The 25,596-nt window shown below is 44.1% G+C and overlaps 1 protein-coding gene across 1 annotated transcript; it reads right to left on the minus strand.

Annotated features, from left to right (window-relative positions):
- Positions 1-6,413: 6,413 nt before the first annotated feature.
- On the minus strand, positions 6,414-21,978 carry LOC132581257 (transmembrane protein 198-like). Its single transcript, XM_060252428.1, has 5 exons — positions 21,742-21,978; positions 18,159-18,403; positions 12,214-12,789; positions 8,856-9,004; positions 6,414-7,625 (listed from the first exon to the last, which is right to left on the minus strand). The coding sequence occupies exons 2-5, from the start codon at positions 18,343-18,345 to the stop codon at positions 7,479-7,481; spliced, it is 1,059 nt and encodes a 352-aa protein (XP_060108411.1). The 5' UTR covers positions 18,346-18,403; positions 21,742-21,978; the 3' UTR covers positions 6,414-7,478.
- Between the last annotated feature and the right edge of the window lie 3,618 nt (positions 21,979-25,596).

The raw sequence follows: 25,596 nt of genomic DNA on the forward strand, positions 1-25,596 counted from the left end.
TTTGATTAAAACTTTAGAAAGCAAGCACAATGGGGGAAAGCTGCCTTCCTGGAAAGGGAAGGGGGTGAACAAGTGTGAGACAACTCAGCTTAGTGGGAACTCTTTGGACTCCCCCCACACACATACACTCAGCCGAAGGCAGCAGCACTTCCTGCCTTCTGTCCACAGCCTGGCCATGGCCCAAGTCAGTGGGGATGCCCAATTTGGAGAGGGCTTGTGCAGTTCAGTGAGGCTGTGGGCTATACCATGCAGGGCCACCCAAGATGGACAGGCCACAGCTGAGATCCCAGACAAAATGCAATCCACTGGAGAAGGAAACGCGACGCACTCCAGTATCCTTGCCAAGAACACCCCATGGACAGTAACAAAAGGCTAAAAGATATGGCACTGGAAGATAAGCCCCTCTGAGAAACACAGAAGGCAAAAGAAGAAGGGGATTGCAAAAGATGAAATGGCTGGACAGCGTTACTGATGTAACAAACACAAATTTGAGCAGACTTTGGAGGATGGTAGAAGACAGGAAGGCCTGGCATGACTTTGTCCATGGGGTCACAAAGAGTCAGACTCGACTGTGCAACTGAACAAAAAAAGGGCCACCACTCTAGGCAAATGCCTAATTTGCTTAATAATAATAATAATAATAATAATAAATTTTATTTATATCCCGCCCTCCCCGCCTAGGCGGCTCAGGGCGGCTAACAACAATTCAACATTAACATAAATAGATAAAACATTAAAGACATTAAAGATAAAACAATTAAAGTTAAACATATAAAAACCAGTTAGTTAAGTTAAAATACATAGTTTAAGTTACATTATATATATCTGGCAGCAATAAAACTGTTCTGGCGCTGGTTCTGCCAGTTTAGATAATATTATAGATGGCGGTTCTTTGTGGCAGAGTCGCCCCTGATCCTCACTGAAATTTGACTCAGTCCTCTCTTCCCCCAGCAATGGCATGAGGATACAATGCTAGCATAGACAAAATGGTTTTAGGACAATGGGTTTTCTTTTTTAAAAGCTTTTCAAGAAGCTTAAGTCATAGGACCACAGAAGGCAAAGTGTAGCTTTCTTAATCCACAAAGCAAGCTGTTGGGTTTATACCTCTCCAGAACTCATTTCTCTACCAGATTGTATAGAACTCTCTTATAACCAATTCCAGGGAGGGTTGCATGGGCTACAAGCACACGGCTGTTTCTGAAACTCAGTAATCATGCCAGTCAGGTGCTTGGCGGAAGGTGGGGGTAGAAAATGCCAAAATCCAGGCCCCTCTTGTCAAAACAGCTAACTCATATTGCATTCTGAAGCAAAGTCCACATCTGCATCTATCTGCTGAGCAGAGAAGAAGGATCAGCAGCTCTCATCTGCACGGCTGGTTCCTTAGCCAAAGAAACAATGAATGGCACCTGTGATGCCAAAATGCTCATCTGAAATGGAGGCTGCTTGCCAGATATCAGCCGATTCTCCAGTCAGACTCAACTCTGCATGGAAGTGTGGTACTGTCGCGTTGCATCTGACTTTTGGCAACCCTATGGCCTCCAAAATGTGCCATCGTTAACTGTCTTGCTCAGGTCTTGCAAAATGAGGGCCGTGGCCCACTTGGATGCACACCTTTAACGTGTGTGAAGGTCTGTCTGTCAGAAAAGCTGAGAGCAATGCAGTCAGGAGTTTAGACTCTGTCAAGAGGCTAAACTTCCAGCAATGGATGTGAGGGAAATTTGGATGCAACATCTGTCACCCCATTGATTGCCAGGGTTGATTTGGCTGATCTAGCTGGTTAGGAAGGTGTCCTCTACCTCCCTCACTGCTCCAGGTGCATCTCTCCTGAAGCTGTGCACTCAGTGGAAGAGGACGATCATCCCAGATAGAAGGAGCGTACCGTTCTTCAGTCTGAACTCCCAGCAGAGTCACTTAAGGCAGAATGGACACAGCTGAAACACCAAACATTTGCCTCCTTCGAGGATCAATGGCCACATCAACAGAACAGAATGACCAACGGTGATGGAAGTGGAGGAATCCTTGAAGGGTAGCTGCTGGGCAGCAGCATAAGTGGAAGGTGACATTGGTGGAAGATCTTTCGTAGCCAATACTCATAGTGACACTCATCTAACCCTGATTAGTACAGCATATAAAAAGACAATGGTAAGCCACTTGTGATCATCTCATACCTAGAAAACCCTATGGTGAGACTCCACTACAAAGTAAGTAATTCATCCCACCTCTGCACCAGAAGCCTTCAGTCACTATCTCCTACAGGCAGTCAACAGAATTGCACAAATGCAGTAGTAATCGATACTAATTAAAATGGATAAAACCCTTTCTTCTTGCCCACTGTCAAAAGAGCCCTTTCGCTGGGAAAGCTTGAGCCAGGGACATCTGTCAGAGAGCCTAGATTTCATGCTTGTATGGCCTCAAGAGGGATGAGGGGACCAACACAGAAGCTGCTCAAAACCACAGAGCACAACACACACCAAGGAACAAGAGTATAATGATAACAGAAATATGAAATGCCATTGCAGCACACACTGTGGTAAGACTGAACAATGCCAAAGAAAACCTATAAGAACACAGGTTTAGTAACAAAGATGAGGAACCCACATTGTGGTATATTTATTCTATATATGTTTGTATGTAATGGAACAATCTACTCCCCTAATATCTGTGTGATTCAGTTTGGTCCTGTTGGGGGGCGCTCTTGTTTCAGTTTGCAGTTTTGTATGTTAGCTGAAGATGTTGGTGGTTGGAGTATTTTCCTTGCGAACAAATGGCTGATGTCTTGAACCAGCTTGTCTCTGCTGAATGGACCTGAGAAAAGGTACCTGATTGAGTACTCTAACCTGGGAACCCACAGCCAAAGAGGGACATTACACCCATAGCATGTATAATTATTACAGGAACCTGCTATCCATCCTGTTTCAAAATTGATTTCTTCATCAGATAAATTTGTAGATGAAGAACAATAAATCTGAACTTACCTGAAAAGGAAATTTATTTAAAAACAGGATAGATGCAGGCTATGTGGATTCCTCAGCTATGTTAATGCTATGTTGATGAACCTGTGCTTGTGGATTTTTTTTTTTTTTCATTGTTGGTGCATCATAACACACATATGAGCCAGTGTGGTATAACTGTTAAGTATGTCCAACTACTTTCTGGGAGACCTATGATTGAATCCCCACTGATGCCATGGAAACTCACTGGCTGACCTTGGGCCAGTCACTCTGCCTAACCTACCTCACAGGGTTGCTGGGAGGATAAAATGGAGGATAGAAGAGTGATGTAAATCACCTCGGGTCCCCATTGGGGAGAAAGACAGGGTACAAATGAATTAAATACATTTTAAATTCAATTAAGTTCAATTTTAACACAGTGCACACTACAAAGGCATTTTATATTTCTGTCCAAAACTAAGTATCCAGCACACCTTTTTGCTAAGGGGGAATAGCTGGCTCTTGACCAGGTCCTGTAGCATCAGAGTAGAAAACGTAGCAAATGGGAGTTGGTCTGGAAAGGGGAAGGCATTCCAAACTGAGGGGCTAGGATGGCAGCTGCTAGTCTGCCTTTTGCAGACTGGACACCAAAACCCCTGTGGTTTTCTTTCCACTACCATTGCAGACAGAAAATTCCAGGCTCTTGCCCACAGGCAGGTTTTGTTACACACATTCCTTTACTGGCAGCTGTGTCTGGGCAAGAAAGACCACCAAGAGGTAGGCATTGGCAAGAGTGAAAATGAACCAAGGCAACAAAAAAGCAGCATGATTCCAGCTCTGATACAATTTTTTTAAAAAGTCACACTATTTAAGGATTGGTTTATCTTCAAAAACATGTAAAATCTGTTTGAGAATGGATCAAAGGTTTCTAATATGTGTAGGTGCCCAACTTCCATATCTTTTCCCTAGTAGGTTAAGAATTTAGTCCTGCCTTCACAGGGATGTTTTAAAACAGTCTTTCTCCTTGTGCAGATATGGAGACAGACTGCCTATGGAACATGGCTTGCAAGTTAAAGGGACCTTGTAAAATGATGAATCTTATGGAGGTACGAAATTGCAGTTAATAACAGATGTTCTGTTTAGTTGGAGATACAACTGCAAGGGGCTGAAAGCTGTTCCTTACAAGGCCCTAAGAGGTAGATTTCTTGCCACCTAAGGGGTGAAGAACTGAATTAAGTTGGTCAAATGCTGGGATGTCCCACCCTCAATGCATGCAGCACACCTTTTGCAGCTCTTCTATTGCACCCTGAAAGAATCTAAATTTGAGGTATCTACCCTGAAGTGTGAGGAGAACTTGGCTTCTGCATCAGGACAGCTTCAGGTGCTGAAAGGACAGTGATATTATGCTGCAAAATATCTCCATTGCATCACCTACAGCTCTGTAAAAAAACAATGGTGTAGCTATTATTTGGCCCTCCAGGAGGCACCATAGGATAAAAAGGTAAAGGTAGTCCCCTGTGCAAGCACAAGTCATTTCCAACTCTGGGGTGATATCATCACAGCAGACTTTTTACGGGGTAGTTTGCTATTGCCTTCCCCAGTCATCTGCACTTTCTCCCCAGCAAGCTGGCTACTCATTTTACTGACCTCGGAAGGATGGAAGGTTGAGTCAACCTTGAGCTGGCTACCTGAACCCAGCTTCTGCTGGGATTGAGCTCAGGTCATGAGCAGAGCTTGGACTGCAGTATTACAACTTACCACTCTGTGCCATGGGGCTCTACCATAGGATAGGCTATGCCCAAAACAGGCCCTAGAACTCAGTGACAGGACACAGACACGCATACACCAGCAGCTTCAGTTAAACTGGAGATCACATAACAGGAAAGGTCTTCACTTCAGGCCTTGGAAAGCTACTGCTACTCAGACTAGACCAATGATCCTTAAGGTGGCATCCATCAATGCATCCTTTTTAAAAAAAAACGTGTGTGCGCACCAGGAAGCCATGACAACGTCTAGTGACTAACCCCTACTGGGGACCTGGAGGATATTCAGGGAGGTGGCTGAATAAAGCCTGCACCCACCTCCAGAGTGCTGATATTTCAAGGAGGTCTCCCTTTCCAAGTACTTGCCAAAGCCAACCCTGCTTAGCTTCTGAGATCTGATGAACTTTGACTTGCCTGGACTATCCAAGTCAGGGTGTAGCATCCATTTTTTTGACAGTTCCTCTCTTCCCCAAAGTGAAAAGCTACTCCTGGCTGTCCTCCACCTCAGTACCTCAGAAGACAACAGGAGACATTCAGCAACAGATATTATCATATAACTGGCTCTGTTTAGCCATTTCTTCCTCTTTCAAAGTTTGGTTCAGGCTTTGGGGCCTAGTTTCAACACCTAAAGGCTCCTTTCTGGGAAAGCTGGAGTCATATTGATTTGCAGTTTCTAGAGATAAGGGATGAGATGAAGTCAGACACAAATGCAAGAAGGTCACTTGATTGTGAATACATGCTAGCTGCAGAGGTATGTGGTCATATCTTAGCAACACACCTGACAGGATCAGACCAACTCCACGCAGTCTGACATAAAGCATGTTAATTCACTCTAATTTGGTACTTCTAGTCATCCTTTGACCATAGGTTGGGCCTTGTGTGGCCAGAACACCTGCTCAGGGATTTTATAGAGTTCTATCTGGACTTTGTATCTTAAGTCTGGGCAGGTAATATCTAGATCAAAGGACAAAAGCCCGTCTAAGTGTTCCAGGTTAGCTATTCTGTTTTATTATTTTCTTCCCTGTTTTGGCACTGCTCTTATATCTGTATACTTCAACTCATTTATTTTACTAAGCCTTATTAATCAAACTCCTGTGGTGTTATTTGGGTTTGGTAGCTTCAATCTAAACCCAGTACCTTGGCCTAATTTGGCTACAGCCACTAAATTAGTTGTCTTTGGAACTCAACTTGCCAATGTCCTACCCTGAAGGGCTGACTTTTTGATTAGCACCTGGAGACCTGGTCTCTCAGCTAAAGGTTAACTTAGGGGGGCTGGTGGTGGCTCATTACCCTGTGAGGATTCACTCCCCAGTTTTGTGCACTTTGCTCCTGACCTTCACCCTAAAGCCTTCTCTCTCTTATTTATTTATTTATTCATTTATTTTTATTCCAAAGTCTTCTCATGGGACAAGGGGGCTTTGACAGCTGCCTCCATTGTAGGAAGGTGCTTGGCTTGTGACCTTTCCAACATTGTGACTGCTTCCAGCGACTCATGGCAGCCATTTTGTGGTGGCACCCACTCTCCACCCCCAAAATTAAAAAAAAAATGCTGAACAAAATTGAGGCCCCCTGGTGTAGAGAAACCTGGGCTAAAAGGATTAATGGAATAATGAAAAGACGCCATACTTGCAGGATGATCACCATATGGAAAACACAGGGGTAGCCATTTTACCTTGTTATCAGTTTGCTTATGTATATAAGACTACACAGTACACATGCATCTGTTGTCAGTTTTATAAACAAGAATTATAAACAGTGGTAACAAAAAACTTCCACAGGAAACAACCTGGTATAATAAAAAAGGTCTCTCAAACAAGTTTTCAATACAGAACATACCAAAATCAGATTAACAGTTCAGGATTTGGGGTAGTTAGTTTACAGTTAAAAGTGTAAGTAAAAACAAAAAAGGATTCATTTAAATCCTTGTCCAAAATTTCTTAAAAGCACCAAATGTCAAGTTAAACAAACAAACAAAAAAACACTTCCGTTTAGGGAAAACTGTGTTTAGACTGAAAAAGGCACTGTGTGGACTGGCGTTTAATCCAGATTAAGAAAAAAAGACACATACTTTCCATTTCTAGGCAAACCAAATTGCCCAGTGAGAGGGATAACTGAATATTCTCACACAATTCTTTTATACCAAATTTTAAAAATGGCAAAGTATTGCAAAAACACCACAGATCAGGCCAATTTACCCCATACACTTGCAGTGCAAAGAACAATTTCAAGTTATTGCCTAGCTGATACACCCCTGAGAAAAAGGTTCTTCAAGGGCATTTTTAAAAAAAAGAAATTTAGGTCAGAAGATACTCAAGACCATGTTCTCGATCTGCTGCAGACTAGGGCAAATAACCCCTTCATGCAAAGGAAGGGGGTGGATGTCTCTGGCTCACTTTAATCTGGGTAATAGCTGAGACCACGCCAGCTTCAAAATTCAGGACAGCCACCCAAAACAAGATGCTTTGTGGCAGCATAGTTTGAAAGGCAGCTGTGAATGCCCTGCAGAAGAGGACTGGCTTTCTTCCTTCACTTGCCTTAACTGGCAATAAATTAATGTGCTTTTTTAAAAAAAACCCTTCTATTTTGACTTAATAACCGAGAGACATGGATAAGTGAATCCACCCAATCAGAACAATTAAAAAGACAGAAAATGAGAAAGGAGTGTGTGTGCACAGGCTAAGAGCGGTCCATGTACTGGGATCTAAAAAGGACAAAAATGTTCAGAACCCAGGGCTGAGTTGTGCGTCCCTGGTTAAGGCACATGTAGAAGTAGAAATCATCCATTTCAGAGGCAGCCCCGTGGAGTGGTCAGGGGCACAGTAGAGCCACAGTCATAATCCAGATCCACAGCAGTGTGTGCATTGGTGCTCAGACTACTAAGCGATGTACCAGTTCCCAGTTGCTGGCGGTCACGCAGGCTCTGGATATAACTCTTTAGCATGGGGAATGAAGGAAGAGAGAAGCATCAGTTTATGCACTGGTAATGGGGGATCATAATTCCTTGAAATAAACTGCTGTGTGCACTGTGCAGTTTCTCTCACATTAAACGTGGCTTGACTCTTAACACATTTTTTCCTACCTATATATGCAATATACATCTCTATACACACAACAGATATGTGCTAGGAGGTGTGCCTGTGAGCTATAGTAGGCTACAGGTCTAACATATGTTCCAGACAGGTGCCTACCAGCAGACTCAGAAGAGATCCACACATTGTTAGACACTGTACTATTATATATCCTGTAATCTTCTAGATTTTCCTGGCTGCACAGAAAATTCAGAAGGTGCATGATCACAACATAATATCCAATAACATGTGGATCCTATCACAGCTTTCAAGGATATTGTAAATCAATCCACATCTGGAAGAAGACTTCCCCTAACTCAAACTGTCTTGTGACCATTGTGTTATTTTTGCCTTCCATTGTGGCTACTTCACCTACAGAACTGAGGTTTTTACTTGAAGAGCTGGAAATTAATTTGTGACAGGGCTCAGTCCAAATTCCTGAGCTTTCAACAGAAGCACTTAATCCTGGAATACTAATAACAGAGCAAAAACATACACAAAGGCACCCTTGAGTATGTGCAGGGTACATGTGCAGGGCAATCCTAAATACAGTCATGCCCTTATAAACCCATTAAAGGCAATGAGTAACTATAATTCCCATACACTGAAAATAAGGGCGAACAGACTGAAGATAAAGGTGAATAGATCAGAGGGCATTAATTTTAATGTCTTTCCTTAGCAACTTCCTCATAAAAAATACACCTGAAGCAGCTCATGGAAGCAAAGCAAAACAACCTCTCCTTGTTTTGGTCTGAAGCAATAGAACAGGAAAAAGTGCTCATTAACACAGCTTGAACCAATGATTATATTAAAACAGTGGAATAAAAAAAGAATACCCAAACAACTGGCAGCATAAAAAATACAGTACCATAACTTCAACATGCAGTTAAAAAGGCATGGTGGACATATCTCAGCAAAAGCTGTCCCCGGCCTTATGATATTAAGCCGACAATGTTTAATCGGGCTGTGAAGTCTAGAGAAGATACTGTGAAGATTTTCCCCAGAAAAGGACACTTCGATGTGGGACATAAGATGCATGCAGATTACAATCAGGAATATTTGCAGGACAAAAAATGCACATGTCAGCCACTCACTGGTGCAAGGACATCTCCTGCGCAGCGCTTTACAGCATTGGGCTTATGCCGGTAGGAGCCCTCTTGAGGAGCTTGGCTCTGCCTCTTCTTGGCTTCACGCTGCCGAATCCGCAACAGTTGTAATTGCTTTTGTCGCCGATTAAGGACCACTGGATGAGAGGACAGAGGCATTAGAACAGAGGACACTATCCCTACTGACACCCCTCAAGGTAGCAGCTCAGCTGGGGTTTCCAGTTCAGGGCAATTCTAGGAGGTGGGGGTGGGTGGGGGGGACACTATCCCCTTCAGCTATGGTAGTTTGGGTGGGGAAAGGCTCTTATAATACAAAGTGTGAGATGGGAAAGGGGAATATAGTACAACTCAGTCTCTCGGTCTTCTTCTTTTACAGTGCTTTGTTGATTCACCAGGCAAAGCTAAATACACTGGAAACAGAGAACCAGTACAGATTTTGAAAATATACTGTGTGTCTCAATGTTAACAGTCATAAGACTCCTTTTACAGATCAAGTGACAATAAAATCAGATTCCTTTCATCAATAGGAAATAATTTAACAATAATGTCACTGTCCACAGCCTTATAGCCATAGCCTTATAATCATATCTTTGTTGATTCTCAGCAAAGTTCACAGCTATTATACCATGGATACATTCCATCCTTCAAAGACCTGAAAATCTCAGGTTTTTTACAAAATATAAAAACTCTAGATCTCTTCATTGTTTGAAAAAAGATAAAATAGTATCTTCTAAAGACTGAAAAAGAAGAAAATGATCTGCAAGATCCTAAAGTGCATAAGCATGATTTCTGCAATCACATTCTGCAAAGAGGAAATAGTCCTGAATAATCTGCATACCACACTATAGAAGTTGCATGGCTGTGTGATTGCAGAATTGAGACCATAAGCTCTGGGATCTTTCTAGTGCAGAATTCTACTCCCCAGCCCCAATCAAACTCAGAGAACAAACGAAGGGCAACTAGCCATGAAAGGCCACTTCAGCCTCCATGTTCAGAAGCAGAATACCTCCAAGTTCCAGATACTGGAGGCAAGCAATTGGAGGGTGGTTATCTTTGGGCCTTACTCATAAGAAGCATTTGATGCTTAGAAGCGTTTCTGCTCTGCTCATAAGAAGCATAAGAAAAAAATTGTTTTTTTTTTAAATCAGACTTTTGATTTTTTTTTTTTTTACATTTCGACTAAAATAAATGGCTCTTCTTTAAAAAAACAAAACACTGGCATAAAATGAGATGCCCTGACCTGGGCAGCCCAGGCTAGCCTGATCTCATCACATCTCAGAAGTTAAGCAGGGGCAGCCTTGGCTAGTACTTGAATGGGAGACTACCAAGGAACAACAGGGTTGTGGATGCAGAGGCAGGCAATGGCAAACCACCTCGGAGTAGCTCTTGCATTGAAAAGGAGCACAGCAGTTTATGTATGTTTTATTGGCTTGATAGTAGGAGCCTGGGACTGACCAACTCCGCAGGTTGTCACTCATTGCTGTGACCCTCTGCTCCTATTTTATGTTTAGTAGTCACCTGATAGTGATAGTAGTGTAGTTGAACATATCAGAGAACAAGGAGGTTTACCTTCTATCTAACCAGTACCTACTAACAGCCCTTGCTTGTGCCTTCTGCGGCAGACTCAGGCCTGATTTGGGAAGGCAGGAAAAGAAAACAAAGAGGTAGACAGGTTTGCACCACTTTTGAGTAGCAAATGGTGGGTGCTAACTTCACAGTGCAAATCCATCAAAAAGCAAGGAAGAGGTTCCACCCAGTCTGCTTGCTAAGCCAGCTGTTTTCTGCACTTATGGTATTTCTGGATGGGGAAGGTTTTTTTCCAAAACATGATCTTCCACCTGTGGTCTGAAGAGCATTCTGAGACTTCATTCTAGGGTTGCCAGGTCTGTGTTGGAAAATACCTAGAGACTTTGGGGGTGGATCAGAGAGAGGGTGGGGTTTGAGGAGGGGAGGAACCTCAGCATGGTACACTCCACCCTTCAAAGCAGCCCTTTTTTCCAGGGGAGCTGGTCTCTGCCAGCTGGAGATCAGCTGTAAAAGTGGGAGATCTGCAGGACCCATCTGGAGGCTGGCAACCCTACTTCATTTCCCTACATAGGTGAACAGCACAGAGAACAGAAGTCGGTGTTGATGTAAACCAGCACTCATCTGCTAAGAACCATAATGGCTGCAAGCAGCAAGAGAAATTTCTCTAGGGCTACAAGCATCACCTAAATATAAGCCATGTATTACACATTTTCTAAAATGTTTTAAATGTTTTTAATTATTTTAACTGCTTAAATACCTAAACTTAATTTATGTGGGATTTTATGTTGTAAGCCGCCCTGAGCCACTTGGTGGGAAGGGCGGGATATAAATAATAAAATAAAATAAATAAATAAAATAGCAAAAATAATATATAAAACACTTATAGTGTATCTTCTGAAGCTGTTTAAAGGTTTTATTCTGTTCTAAAACCAATATACATTTCAAGCAACAATAGTATACATTACTATTTAAGAAATATCTAAATAACTAAGTATGCTACTAATGTTGTACTACCAAGAAACTGATTTTAAAGAATAATAGTTGAGTAAGCTAGTTAGGGTTGCCTCAGTTAAATTTAATATTATCTTAGTTTCTCTCATATTTCTTATTTTAGATAGGTGTTGTAATAGTTTTTATAATATACATTGAACATCATTTTGTAAACATTTTGCAAAAATAAAAAGCAGTATCCTGGAAAACTGATTAAATAAATTAACATTTGTCATGATTATTTAATTTAATCCACCCTGATCCATAGAAGCATCTCATTACCCCAACTGTGCTCTGTTAGTTTGATCTTTAGTATGATCCCACAAATCTCTTGTTATGGTTTCCTAGCAGCCTTTAGTCTTCATCCCTGAATATGGAACCTACACCAATTCTTTATTGCTCACCTCCATGACTTTACGATTCGCCTTGACCATCTGAGTAGGTTTGCCACTTGTTCTCCCATGGGGGGGGCAGACCCCCACCCTCAGTCTGAATGCCCCACCCTTTTGAAGTTGAGAAGCAAGAGTAAAAAATGGCTGGAAAATGACCTCCATAGCATTGGCATCAGGGATTTCACCATGTCTATGATATAGCATAGAGATCACAGGAAATTCCCAGAGTGTCACTCCCCAAGCACTTCCTTCAAAATTCTTAGCATTTGACAAAACAGCACTGTTAACACTATCCTCCCCCAAGGGATACATGCAATTTAATAAAGAGGAGACAGGAACTAAGCTCTTGGACAGAACTAACAGACCTGCACCATCTTCTCTCCTACCTGCCTTTCCCTCACTACAAGACATGATCCTCCCCAGAGCCCTCTACTCACCATCTGTATGGGAGAAACCTTCAGCTGTCACTTTCCACTGCAGCAGAGCTCCCATCAAAGCAAGGACAGGCCAGGTGGCCAGCACGGCCCAGCCGCACCAGCAGAGCGGAGAGGAAGGTGCCAGACGGAGGCGGTCATATATGTGGCGGCCCAAAGCCAGGTTCTCCACGGCATAGTCCAAGCAAAGGGTGAGTATGGCACCCCCAAATATGGCTGTGGAGAGCACCGTGAAGGCTTTCTGCCAGCGCAAGGCCAAAACAGCACCCAAGAGGGCAGAGCCCAGAAGAGATCCAGCAGGGACCCATGCACTGGGCAGCTCATATAAAGGCTCCGTAGCCACCAGCCCAGCGGTGGCTAATAGCAAGCCAAGCAAAAGCCCAGTCAGGAACAACCCAACTGAGTGCACCAACATTGTGACTAAGCCACACAGGACTCCGATGCCCAGGGCAATGCCTGCGCTGACCTCCAGGCTCAACTGCGTGTCCAAGATCCGTTCCTTGTAGCAAAGCAGGAAGATGACAGCTGAGCCAAAGAGCAGGCCTGAGAGAAACATGATGGCTTTGAAACAGCGGTAACCTATAGACAGCAAAAGCAGCAAGATTAGCAGAAGATATTTAATGCTGGTCCTATTTTCCCAGGGAGGGTAGGTTAAGACAGTGGCTGTTGACGTATCACAGGCCATTCTTATTACTGAGTCAAGTTAACATCTTATATTAAACACAGAGAATGTGGCATGAGAAGATACCTTGTAGAAAATGTGTTCCCTTTGGGGAACAGAAGGTTTTTGTACCACACAGACTTATTATCATCATCAGAACTGTGAGGCAACTGGCTACTTGATTTTGTAATTTGAAACAGACCAGGCATGGACACCCTGTTCTTGTTATCATTACTGGAGCTCAGCTGTTTATTATTCTGAAGCGTAGGCTGAATGTTGGAAGGGGGGGGGACAGGGGGCAGACAGAGTATAATGCAGTTTTTTGTGGCTTCTTAAAGCAGTAAATGAAATTAGGGACTCCAGGGGGACTTTATTTTATTTAGATTTTTATTCTGCCCTCATTATTTAGGTTTTTATTCAGGCTCAGGGCAGATCACAACAGGAGACAGAATCAACAACTTGTTACAATATATAGTCAATGATAGATAAAAGTGTTAAAACAGTAAACTAAAACAGGCAGCAAAAATTACACAAAGACCTCTTTGGGGCAAATAGATTGAATCAGATGGACATTTCAGCAAAATGGGAACTATATTTCAGGAAGATGAAACTTAGAATCTCTCCTTTTGTCTGCCTAAAAGCAGCATAATGTTCAGCAACATATCCCAGAATGCTCTGCTTCCTTCATAGGAAATAGTATTCCAGTCAGTGGCGGCCACAAGTCATCCTCAGAAGTGGCACAGCTCAAAAAGTCCACTCAATACAACAAAAGCAGGAACCTGTCTCTCCCTACTTCCCTTCCTAGTCCCCTCTTCTATGATTTCCTTATAAGATATTGCTAGCCTACAGGCAGGGACCCATTTTATGTTATTTCTGCATGGCACCTAGATCCCCAACACGGTGCCTACATGGGCCCTTTGATACTTGCTTCCTTCTTCACCATAGCAAACAGCTGATCCTGGCATTCCTCCATCTCACTAAAGCAGGAGGTATTTATAGGGAGCACCTATTCAGAAGCAGCTGCTTTTATCCATAGGAGACTTGGTTTTAGATATTTGTACTCTGCTTGGGGACCCAAAGTGGTTTACCACACTGTTCTCCTCTCCTCCATGTTATCCTCAACAGCTCTGTAAGGTTGATGAGGATGAGAGAGAGTGACTGGCCAATGTTCTTCAGCAAGCTTCCATGGCAAAGTGGGAATCTGAACCCAGGTTTTCCAGTCCTAATCCAAGACTAACCAACTACTACATCACACTACCTGGCCTGTAACTTCCTAATATTTTGTGACTGGCTACAGTCCTCATGACAGCCATTTTGTGGTTGGTTATGCCCCCCCCCACAGCAGCCTTTTTTTGCTTTTGTGATACCTGCCACCAGTTCTCAAAATTCCCAAAGTGTCCACAGGTTCAACAAGGATGGGAACTCCTAGCCAAAAAAAATCAATGTTTTGTTACTTGCAACAGATGATGCTTCCTCATTGCATTTGTTTTTCTCTGCAGAGCCATTTGTAAAACATGTGGCACTTATTGTCTATATGTGATCTGACTGATAGATACATGGCCACTTGGAAAAACCCCACTGTTTTCATAGGGAGAGTGATGACCTGAGGACAGGACAGTCACAATTCTAAGTGGCTGTTGTCAGGAAAGTTGTTTCTTCTCATAGACATACAACTAATTTTAGAAATGTATAATTGTCACCATTCAAACCAGAAGAGGGACACCATCAAAGCTGGCATGATACTGTACTCAGAGCTCATAATCTGAATTTATTGTATACATCCATTCCCATATGTTTGTTATGCCTGAATCATAATAGTTCATAAGATGTTTTAAAACAATCCAAATTTTACACCTGGTAGGGAACATATCAGATGTAATTAATGCTAAAGCCCTTCCAAGTAGCCTTTTGTTCAATTTAAAACAATACAATATAGCCAAGATTAAAGTCTAATATGTAAGTACTACTTCAAACACTCAAACTGTACCTACTCACTAAGTACATTACTGAACACCTATCATACCTATTGTCTGAACTTATTGTATCAATTGCTGGAGTGTATCAAATCATCCCCCCACCCCCATACTGGAGTATATTATTGTTTTATCTGATTGTTTTAATATTGTTTTTGTTTACTGTCTATTTTATGCTGTTAACCAGCTTGAGTCTGTACAGAATGGGCAGGATATAAATTTAACGTAAATAAAAATAAATAAAAATAAATATATCCGACAATAACAAAGAATATACAGAGTTACAGCATCTGAAATAAGCTTTACAGAAGGGGATGTGCAGGGCTTTTTTTGTAGCAGGAACTCCTTTGCATATTAGGCCACACACCCCTGATGTAGATAATCCTCCAAGAGCTTACAGGGCTCTTACAGGGCCTACTGTAAGCTCCAAGAGGATTGGTTACATCAAGGGTGTATGTCCTAATATCCAAAGGAGTTCCTGCTACAAAAAAAACCCCTGGGAACGTGTATTTTGAAGACAGGGTTGTGTAGTATGCCAGTCACCAGACCCCACACAGAAAATCACTGCTGACACTACTGAGACTCTGCCAAATGTCTTAAACTAAAATATATCTATCTTGCCTTTCCAGCACAAGAACATAGTTCCGGCTGGCTTGGTGTCAGGGGTGTGGCTTAATATGCAAATGAGTTCCTGCTGTATGACCCAATGGTGATGTCAAGGGGTGTGGCCTAATATGCAAAGGAGTTCCTGCTGGGCTTTTGCTACAAAAAACTCCTGATAACAGAAGCATAACTAATAGTCATTAAAACACCAGAGGATTTATTTATTGATTTGATTGTTACCTTGCCCTCCCCAGTAAGTGGGCTCAGGGCCTGTCACAATGCCTTGCAATTCAAATAATATGGCATACTCTTGCAAATTAAATGGCTTTATTATAAGGGTTTGTAGAATCTTTCGGGATCAAGTGCCGTGTTCTACTGGAGAAAGTTTTCCTTCCAGACGTTTCGTTCTCAGCTGCGGAGAACATCCTCAGCGGCGTTGCAGCCGGAGCAGGCGCTCAGACCTTCTTGGCTGCTGTGCATCACTCAATGCACAGCAGCCAAGAAGGTCTGAGCGCCTGCTCCGGCTGCAACGCCGCTGAGGATGTTCTCCGCAGCTGAGAACGAAACGTCTGGAAGGAAAACTTTCTCCAGTAGAACACGGCACTTGATCCCGAAAGATTCTACAAACCCTTATGATGTTACCAGCCGTGAAAACCTGAAATCTTTGATGGCTTTATTATACTTCCTAAAAACCTCCACGAACAGCACTTCCCCTCACCTCTGCAAGGAGCTCAGTCCATAAAGGTTCTAGGTAGGATTGCCACCTTCTGATTGGAAAGTACTCGGATATTTGGGGGGTGGAGCCTCAGGAGGGCGGGGTTTGGGGCATAATGCCATAGAGTCCAACATCCAAAACAGTCATTTTCTCCAGGTGGACTGATCTGTTGCCCAGAGATCAATTGTAATAGTGGGAGATCTCCAGTTACCCCTAGGAGGCTCTAGGAGATGCCAAGCAGCAGCCATAAGCAGGGGGGGCACTGTTAAAAGGTGGCAGATGGGGACATACTGAGTTCATGTGGCACAAGAACAAAAATATATACCCTTAAATAGAATGTTATTTCTATTCAACAAAAAATACATACTCTTCTGTTGCACATCTACTTTGAAGCATGAAGCATGAATATGAGTTAGAATGACTAAGGATGGTACAATGGATGTATGACATAGCTTTTAAAAGGCATGTGGTACGCATATGCAGAGAAGCAGTATGGTCTAGGGGTCAGAGCACTGAACTAGGATCTAGAAGATACAGGGTTAAATCCCCACTTGACCATGCTTGGCCATGGAAGAATACTGGGAGATGTTGAGCTAGAAATGGGAAGAGGGGAGGAGACTGCAGTCATTGGAGCCAGCGTGGTGTAGTAGTTAAGAGCAATGGACTCTACTGAACTGGGTTCGATCCCACACTCCTCCACTTGAAGCTAAGCTGGGTGACCTTGAGTCAGTCAAAGCTCTTTCAGCCCCCCCCCCCCATAAGCCTAGCTTGCTGCATAATGTTAAAATAAAAAAAGAACCAGAGCTTCAGGCTGCCAGACAGTCCTACGATCTCCTGGCTATACTGCACACAATGCCATATAATGATTTTTTAAAATTAGTCCCCCACTTTCAGCCTAACCTACATCATAGGTTTGTTGTGAGAATAAAATGGAGGAGATGTTTAGGCCACCTTTGGGGAGAAAGGCTGGATACAAATGAAATTAAAAAGAAAGATGACTTTAATGTAACTTGGAACAGCTTTAGAATTTATTTAATGGAATTTCCAGACCAAAGCTCATTAAGGAATTTTCTTTAATGAATGGAGACCCTTACCTGAAAATAAGGCACAGAGTAGTTATATTAGAGGATACAATTCTTCAGAAATGGAATCAATGAAAAATATGTAAAGTCTCAGTCAACTTGGGTGGAAGCACTCACCCACACCTCTTTTCTTCTTTCTTCCTTTTTATCTATCCATGCCTTTTCTCTTATTGGTTTATATATGTTCTCATTTTGTTTTTTTCTGGTTGGAACATCACCAAAACACAACACTATCATTTCTTATATTGAATATGAGTTATCATATGATTTTGTTGTTGTTAATTGTTTTGTGTGTGTAAATAAAACTAATTAAAAAATAAATTAGGTAAATAAAGAAATAAATGATCTCTATTTAGAAATAGGACATACTGGCTAAATGTACTTATTTCATTGATAAAAGTAGCAGCTTCCTTGCTTGGATACCAAGCTAACCACACTGCTGGTACAGGCTACTCACCTGGGGCAAGCTAGACTCACCTCCAGGCTCCTAGAAGGGAATTTTTATCAACTGAAAAAAGAGAGAGTTTTTTGCCCTCTTGCAAGAAAGGACTACTGCAGGTATGCATAAGCTAGGTGGCTAGAAAAAAAATGCCTGAACTATCTTGCATGGCTGTGCTAACAGACCCTAATGATTTTTAATTCAGAAGAGTACAGTACTTTGAAGCAATGTGAACATGGTACTCAGATCTATACTCCATCTGCAGGGCTTCTCTTTATTAGAGGAGCTTAACTTGATAGGAAAATATATGCACAGAGTTCAAATTTCAAAAGTACTTCCATCAATTGTGCTGAGTATTTCAATGCTGATGAAGGGGCAGCTTTGCACCACAGGGAGTTACTTGCTCAAGTCTGCCTATTGCCAGCTAAAGAAAGGGCATAAGAATGTGGGAAATACTCCCTTTTCCTCTACTCACCAAAGCAGCAATAGACAACACCAAAAATGCAGCAGAGGGAACAGATCACGCAGGGAACCACCTCATAGTGTCTTTCTGACAGGAGGCTGCAGGGATCCGGGGCAGGTTCACTGGGCTCTGCTGCCCCCTGATTGAAACCTCGGGGGTCAGGAGTTAGGACTAGGGGGAGCAGTGAGGAAGGATCCATGGTCAGCAGACAGGATGCCCATTCAGCTCTCTGGGGCCATCCAAACAGGAGGGATCACCTGGAAAAGTGTTATTTGTGCATTAATAAGGGTTGTACAAAGAACCGGATCTCTACAGTTCCTCCCACTACTCTTTGGCTTCAGTTTAGTCTGACACCAAACTAGAAATGAAAAGACTGCTTCCCTTCTGCCCAAATCTACACTAGAGTCTCCTTGCTTCTCCCCCTGCCCAGATTCCTAGCAGCTGAATTCCCATCCCGCTCCCCAAGGATTAAGCTCGTCATATAGCCTAAGTGATGGAAAGCATGACTAATCTTAAAAAAAAAAACCAACAACCCACCAAAACAGCTGGAATTGACAATCTACATCATCTCTCCCCCTGCCCCCAATCTGGCAGCCATTATACCAAACCCAAGCCAAGGTTTATGCATACAACTAATAATCCCTTCCCTACATTAGGAAGCTTCAGGGGGTAACAAGGGAAATGGGGACGTGGAAGTCCATAATAACATCTAAATTCAACAACTGTTTAAACTTGGTCCCCGGCCAGGACTCCTGGGTCCAATCGCCAGCTGTGGAAGGGAAAGGGAGGCCTAGTAAATTGGAGCAGGAGGTACAACTAGGAGCCAGAACTTCTGGGCTCTCTTCCCAACGTTCAGGGGGGAAAGGTAGCCATCATTTTCCATATGGGTTCTATTTCAAGTTGGGTGAGGGGCAAGGCAATACAATCAGGTTCCCCCCCCCCCCGTCTCCCCTATCATAAAGGCTGCCATGTACTTTCTCTTAAATCAGGGGTGACCAAACTATGGCTTTGGAACCATGTGTGGCTCTTTCACACATATTGTGTGGCTCTTGAAGCCCCCATCATCTTGTTGGCCAGTTTGGAGAAGGCATCTGTCTCTTTAAATCACTTCTCCAAACCAAGTCAGCTGACAGCTTGGAGAATGTATTTAAAGTTGCTTTCTTTCTGTCTTCACATCCCCCATCTATTTGCCTTCCTTCTGGCTCTCAAACATCTGATGTTCATGCCTTGTAGCTCTCAAACATCTGACATTTATTCTATGTGGCTCTTATGTTAAGCAAGTTTGGCCACCCCCGTCTTAAATGACCCCCCCTCCGCACACACCAATGCTCCTTATTTCTGCAGAGCATTGCTTTTACTTTCCAAGTTTGGGTCTGTCAGTCTCACCTATGGAAAACTGCAATCAATGGAGGGGGCTCTAAAATAAAAGTAAAATTTGGAAGGAGGCTGATGATCAGTAGGAGTGCTAGAAACATCAGACTGACCCTGCTATTGTCCATGCAGGCAAGTGCAGCATTTGTCCCTGCTACAAGCCCATGAAAGGCACTGAGCAGCCAGCCAACAAACTGGCCCTGTGAGATCCTGGCCCTAGTTCAGTTGCACTTATCCTGGAACAAAGGAACTCTTTGCAAAAAGGCAGTGAAAAATTGACAGAGAAAAGTCTGGATTATATACATTATTTCAAGAGCAGAAAGAATACATCAGCTGTGCTAGTTAGAAGGAAACACAATCCACAGAATGCTTGTAGTAGCACTAACCTAAATAAAAAGTGTCACGGTATGGATTGTATTCTGGGTTATTGGATTACTTTCTGTCTCTCTTGTGATCTTTGTGTTCTCCAGTGATGCATTTTAAAAAAATCCCACTGATAATATTTTTCACGTTTTACTTGTTGGGGATTTCTGGGTTTTCCTTTGCCAATACTCTTCTTAGAGCTACAAGGGTGTCTCAAAATTTCTCAACTGTATAAAATAGAAGCAAAGGAGACCCAGCTACAGGAGGAAGCCTAACACTTGTACAGGATAAATGAAACAGCTAATGCCAGTGACTATTCCCTCCCACAATCACTTTATTATGCCTATTTTAAGCGGAGGGGAAGCAGTGTGGAAAGTGTTAACTACATGGGTGCAGAGGTCCAGAGTGCAAAGCTATGCATCCATTAAGTGCAATGAAGTTCCAATCCAGTGCTTAATTTCCAACAGAAGCCTCTGAGCTCAAGTTTGCAAGGAGTCATGCTCATTTACTTTGGAAGCCCTACTCCTTGGCTTCTGTGAAAAGCACTCTGTAGGTGTTCTAGGGCACCATTTGCACAGATACCTAGACTTGACCCAATTCCTAGTGATGAGTCCTGGTAAAAAATCAAGCCCTAATGCTTGCTACTTATCTAGCCCCTCTTCACTTCTCTCTCCTTTCAAGCATCTTCAGTTGTAATTATTTCATTTCAGCGAGTGCACATGTACCACATCTCAGTCTGCAGCCAAATCAAAAAGGTAAAGGTAGTCCCCTCTGCAAGCACCAGCTAACTGTTTCTGACTCCGGGGCAATGTTCCCTCTAAGCTGCAGTCTTGAGAGCAATAATTCTACTTTGTGAGTTACTGGCATTAAAATTGTGAGCTACTGCATAACTTAGTGTGCTCTGGGGTCATCCTTCTTGAGGTATGACAAAAAATGCGTGAACTGGAGGCTAAAAATCTGTGAGCTAGCTCACGCTAACTCAGCATAGAGAGAACACTGCTCTGGGGTGAGGCTGCTTTCACAACGTTTTCATGGCAGCCTTTTTACGGGGTGATTTGCCATTGCCTTCCCCAGTCATCCACACTTTACCCCCAGCAGACAAATCAACCGGTCACAAAACCTTGGCTGTTCGGGTGTATACACTATATGGACACGGAGGCAGCTCTAGCTCCTTCCCCCTCCCCCGCCATGGCTTGCATCCCAGACAGGAAAATGGTGCTGCATTTAATGGAAATATCCCCTTTGGAATCAGAGACCTAAGAATTAGCTTGGAATACCGTTAACGTGCTATTAGGGAAGGGAGGATGGGACACAGCTAAGCAATTGGGAGGTGGGTGGAAAGATTAGCAATTGCTTGCTGCCAATCAATGCCCTAACATTTCAAGTTTTGCAGATTCATTTGCAGAGGCAGCCCGAGAGAAAATCACTTCCAACAGAAAAAGTTAACGCTGCTACAGAAAGGCAGGTAGTGATGGGAGGACTGAATTCCCCATTCCCAGTCCTCATCCTCTTCTGTGGCTCTAGCTCACCAAACACCAAAGCTCAGAGAGACAGATGGTACAACCGAAATCCGGGAAAGCTCAAAATCTCGCGGATCAACCTACAAGCTTCCCTCCACTGTCAGACTCCCCAGAGATCACACACACACACACACACACACCCGATCCAAGCGTTATTTTGGTGATGTTCCGTGCACTACGACCTGATGAACGCTGACTAGACTATGCCCAAATTGCACACAAACCCGAACTTTCTTCGGGACATTCAGGCTGCAAAGCCAGCAACAATGGCACTCGGAACCCCTCGCCACAACGCCCGGAAGGCCAAAAGAAAAGAAATCAGCTTTAGAGGAACAACTTACCCGTTTGGGAAGGGGTTCCCACCAACACAGTTCCAAAGGGCGGATCTGCAAAAGCCACATCCCCAGCCGCCTTCAGAAAGCACCGGCCGCAGGAGCAGGCAACAGAGCTGCCTCAATTTAATAAAAGCTCGACTTTCATCGTTGCCAGAAGACCCCCCAACAGCCCCTTTCCCTACCCTCCAATTCAAAACTCTGCAAAATAATCTTTCCCTACAACAGCTGAAGAGTGACCTCATCAAGTGGTGGGCGGGGCCAAGTTGAAAAGTTGGACAGCCAGAAGAGGGGCGAGGGGGGGGCACTAGATGCAGAGACCGAAGGAGTCCTCTCTTTTGTTCGATCATCACCTCCAAAGGGGGGTGGGGAGAGGAGCGAGGTCTGGCTAAAGGAATGGGGGCGAGGCTGACGAATTTTGCTGTGTGCCTGTTTGCAAGGGGTTGGAAGAGGTAACTGGACTTTCCCGCCCCCCCCCCGAGCATGGAAAATTGGTATCTTCCAGTTGCAGATAATTGTTTTATTGTCCTACGTTGAAAGAGGCGATTTAGGCTCGGGAGGCTGCGTGTTCTACGGGGTGGCTGAGCAAGTATAGATGGAGTTTGGGAGAGAAGAGAGGAAATAATAGAGCTCTTGAAGGTCTCTTCTCCTCTCCTCCCCGGGGGGGGGGGGGGTCGGAAGGCTTGAGCCCTTCCTCTCTCTCCTTCCAAGAGGTGTGAAGATTGGGAAAACGACGCGGGAGGCCTGCCTGAGCCCCCTAGAAATTCACGGATTGTTTTCTTCCAGATGAAGTTTGAGCCTGCGGCTCAAAGGTATCCCTGGCTTCCCCGTGGTCCGCCCGCCTCTGCCTAGCCCCTTTGGTTCTGGAATGCTGCCCTCTTCCCTGAGCATCCCAAGCAGCTCCGGCCCTCTTTGCAGGCTTATTAGCTGGCCAGCTGTCTGAGCAGGTGCCTGACGCTAAGCCAGCGTCCCAGCAAGTGTCCAAGCACCAGCTGGATGCAGGCAGGGCGGAGGAGTGAGGGGGCTTCATGGAAACGCAGCAGCAGCGCCCGAGAACGTACCTGCTAGCTCCTGAGACCCCCGTGCCCTCGTCAAAGCCCGGCATGCTGCCCCTCAAAGCCTTGGGTGCGAAAGGCACAACTTGCCCACTGGCGGCATCTGCAAATATAAAGAAGCCCATGGGCCAACATGAATGTTTGATTCTATGGTTTGGAGTGGACATTTCACAGAAGCATGCAAATAGCAAAAAAAAACAAAAACCCACCCACCCCAAAAAAGTGTATTTGGGTCTGGCTGCTAGATCCAATTCACTGGATCTCACTCTGAGCCAGAAACTAGGCAGGTTTAGGTACTTATTTATCCTGTTGCCAGGGCCTTTTTGTGTAGAAAAAGCCCAACCGGAACTCATCTGCATATTAGACCACACACCCCGATATAACCATTGTTTCACACAGGCTTTTTTCAATAAAAAAGCCCAGCAGGGACTCATTTGCCTATTAGGACACACCCCCTGACACCAAGCCAGGTGGAACAGGCTTTTTTCAATAAAAAGCCCAGCAGGGACTCATTTGCCTATTAGGACACACCCCCTGACACCAAGCCAGGTGGAACTGCTTTCCTGCTAAATTTTTTTTTTTAAAAAACCCTGCCTGTTGCTATTTCTCCAGTGTGAGGCCTGAGTTCCCTTTCCTGGCCCTGCCATTCTTCCCCTGGGAATTCTTGGAGGTGCCGTTCCTGCTCTGTGTGTGTCCCAGTCCTCTCTGCCCCATAAGCAATGCAGTGATATTAGCACAGCAGTGAGGAAGGAAACTGCGAGACCAGATGGCCCATAGTCAAGTGAGCGTTGGTCTTGGCGTCACTTGCTGGAGGACCCTAATGAGTAGTGATGGCTTGGATGCTTTGTGTGCTGCTGCCAGCGATCTGAGGGGGTCTCCTGGGGACAGACCACTCAACTGTCAGTCCATCTGCCTTTTGTGTGCCTGGCTTCTTCCTCTTTCCTCCCAGCACGGGGAAAGGTCGGTGAAGTTGCTGCCTCCCGTGGGACTCGGAGGCTTTGCCAATGGCCTGCTGCCTGCTGCTGCCAGCAAGATTTTCTCACCCTCTGCTGAGCCCGGCTCTTTGCCACTTTCTCAGCTACTGAGTCTTGCCAAGACAAAGCTCTCCCTTCTCTCTTGGGCTGAATGCTGGTGTTATGAATTTTGGGCCGCCTTCAGTGCAGTGCATGGGCAATTGATGGGTGGCCAGGGGAATTTAACAAAAGGCCAGTAACATCCCTTCGGAGCTTGGAAATCTCTCCCCTGCCTGTGGAATGCAATACCCTCAACTCCAGCTAATGGGAGAGGGTGAGGAGAGAGTCTGAAGCCAGTTTCGTAGCTTCAGTTTGGAGAAAGAGAGAGGCAGGCAAAGAACAATTTTTGTAGCTGGGGGCAGACTTGCAGAGCTGAAAGAGGGTACCCTAAGAACATCACAGAAGCCATGTTGGATTGGGCCAATGGCCCATCCTTCTGGCAATCTGATGCAGGATCATTGGTTTTGTTCCCTCATTTCAGGAACTGGCTGACTTCCAATAGGCTTTGCTTGTATATTCATAAATAAAGACAAATGTTAACAAAGACTCTCTTTTGTGCTTTTACATCTAAGTGAAAGTTATAGCACTGCCCCTAGACCTTTCCATCACCCATAGAAGAGGGAGGCGTGCTACACTGAATTCCACTGGGAAAGTAGTTTAACTGAATCTTGGTGGGAAAGCATACCAGCAGAAACGCTACAATGGGAATTTGCTGAGGCACAGAATAAATAAGTACCTAAACTGAAATACTCAGCCCAAGTCTTTAAAAAGTATTTCTTTCTGAGCCACAAACCTAGCCAAAGGGACAACTCCCAAAGTAGAACCTATAATCACACAAGGGCTTTGTAATGTCTCCCTTGTGTCTGCTCCAATCCTGTTGACAGGCATGCTCTGGGAGTGCCATGCTAATTCCCAGGTGCACTTAAGGAAGATGCCATTTCCCCAATGGCCGTGGGGAGCTGTTAATTTTCCCACTGGAGAAACTTACAGGTAGCTCATTCGCTTATCCTAATAGGGCAAATACCGGCTTCCTGGGGCTGTTTCAGGTCAGAAAAACAATGTGAAGGGGGACATCAGCTCCCTCTCCATTTGTTCCAAGGTTCTGATCAAACTGAAATTCTGCACACCCATTATGTGCACAAAGCTCCCACAGCTTATCTGTCAATAGGAATGGTACAAACAGGTGGGTGATGCAAGGACTTTATAACATGAATAGGTCCCTAGATATGGATTGGAGCTGCTCATCTTTCAAAAGGCGCTCCCATGTTGTTCTTAAAGATGGAGGCAAGTGCAGTGCAATAGGACAGAAAAGGAAGCTTTGAAGCCAGGGATCAACAATGGCTTTATTCATTATGACCTGACCATGATAAGAACATAAGAGAAGCCATGTTGGGTCAGGCCAAAGGCCCATCCAGTCCAATACTCTGTGTCGCACAGTGACCAAAAAACCAGGTGCCATCAGGAGGTCCATCAGTGGGGCCAGGACACTAGAAGCCCTCCCGCTGTGCCCCCCCCCCCACAAGCACCAAGAATATAGAGCATCACTGCCCCAGACAGAGAGTTCCAACAATACGCTGTGGCTAATAACCACTGATGGACCTGTGCTCCATATGTTTATCCAATCCCCTTTTGAAGCTGTCTATGCTGGCAGCCATCACCACCTCATTTGGCAGTACATTCCATGTGTTAATCACCCTTTGGGTGAAGAAGTACTTCCTTTTATCAGTTCTAACCCAACTGCTCTGTTGGAATGAACCACACAACACGCATGTTGAGGAGAAATGCTTCTGCCTTGC

This window comes from Heteronotia binoei, chromosome 13, assembly GCF_032191835.1.
Source record: "Heteronotia binoei isolate CCM8104 ecotype False Entrance Well chromosome 13, APGP_CSIRO_Hbin_v1, whole genome shotgun sequence".
Taxonomy (NCBI): Eukaryota; Metazoa; Chordata; class Lepidosauria; order Squamata; family Gekkonidae; genus Heteronotia; species Heteronotia binoei.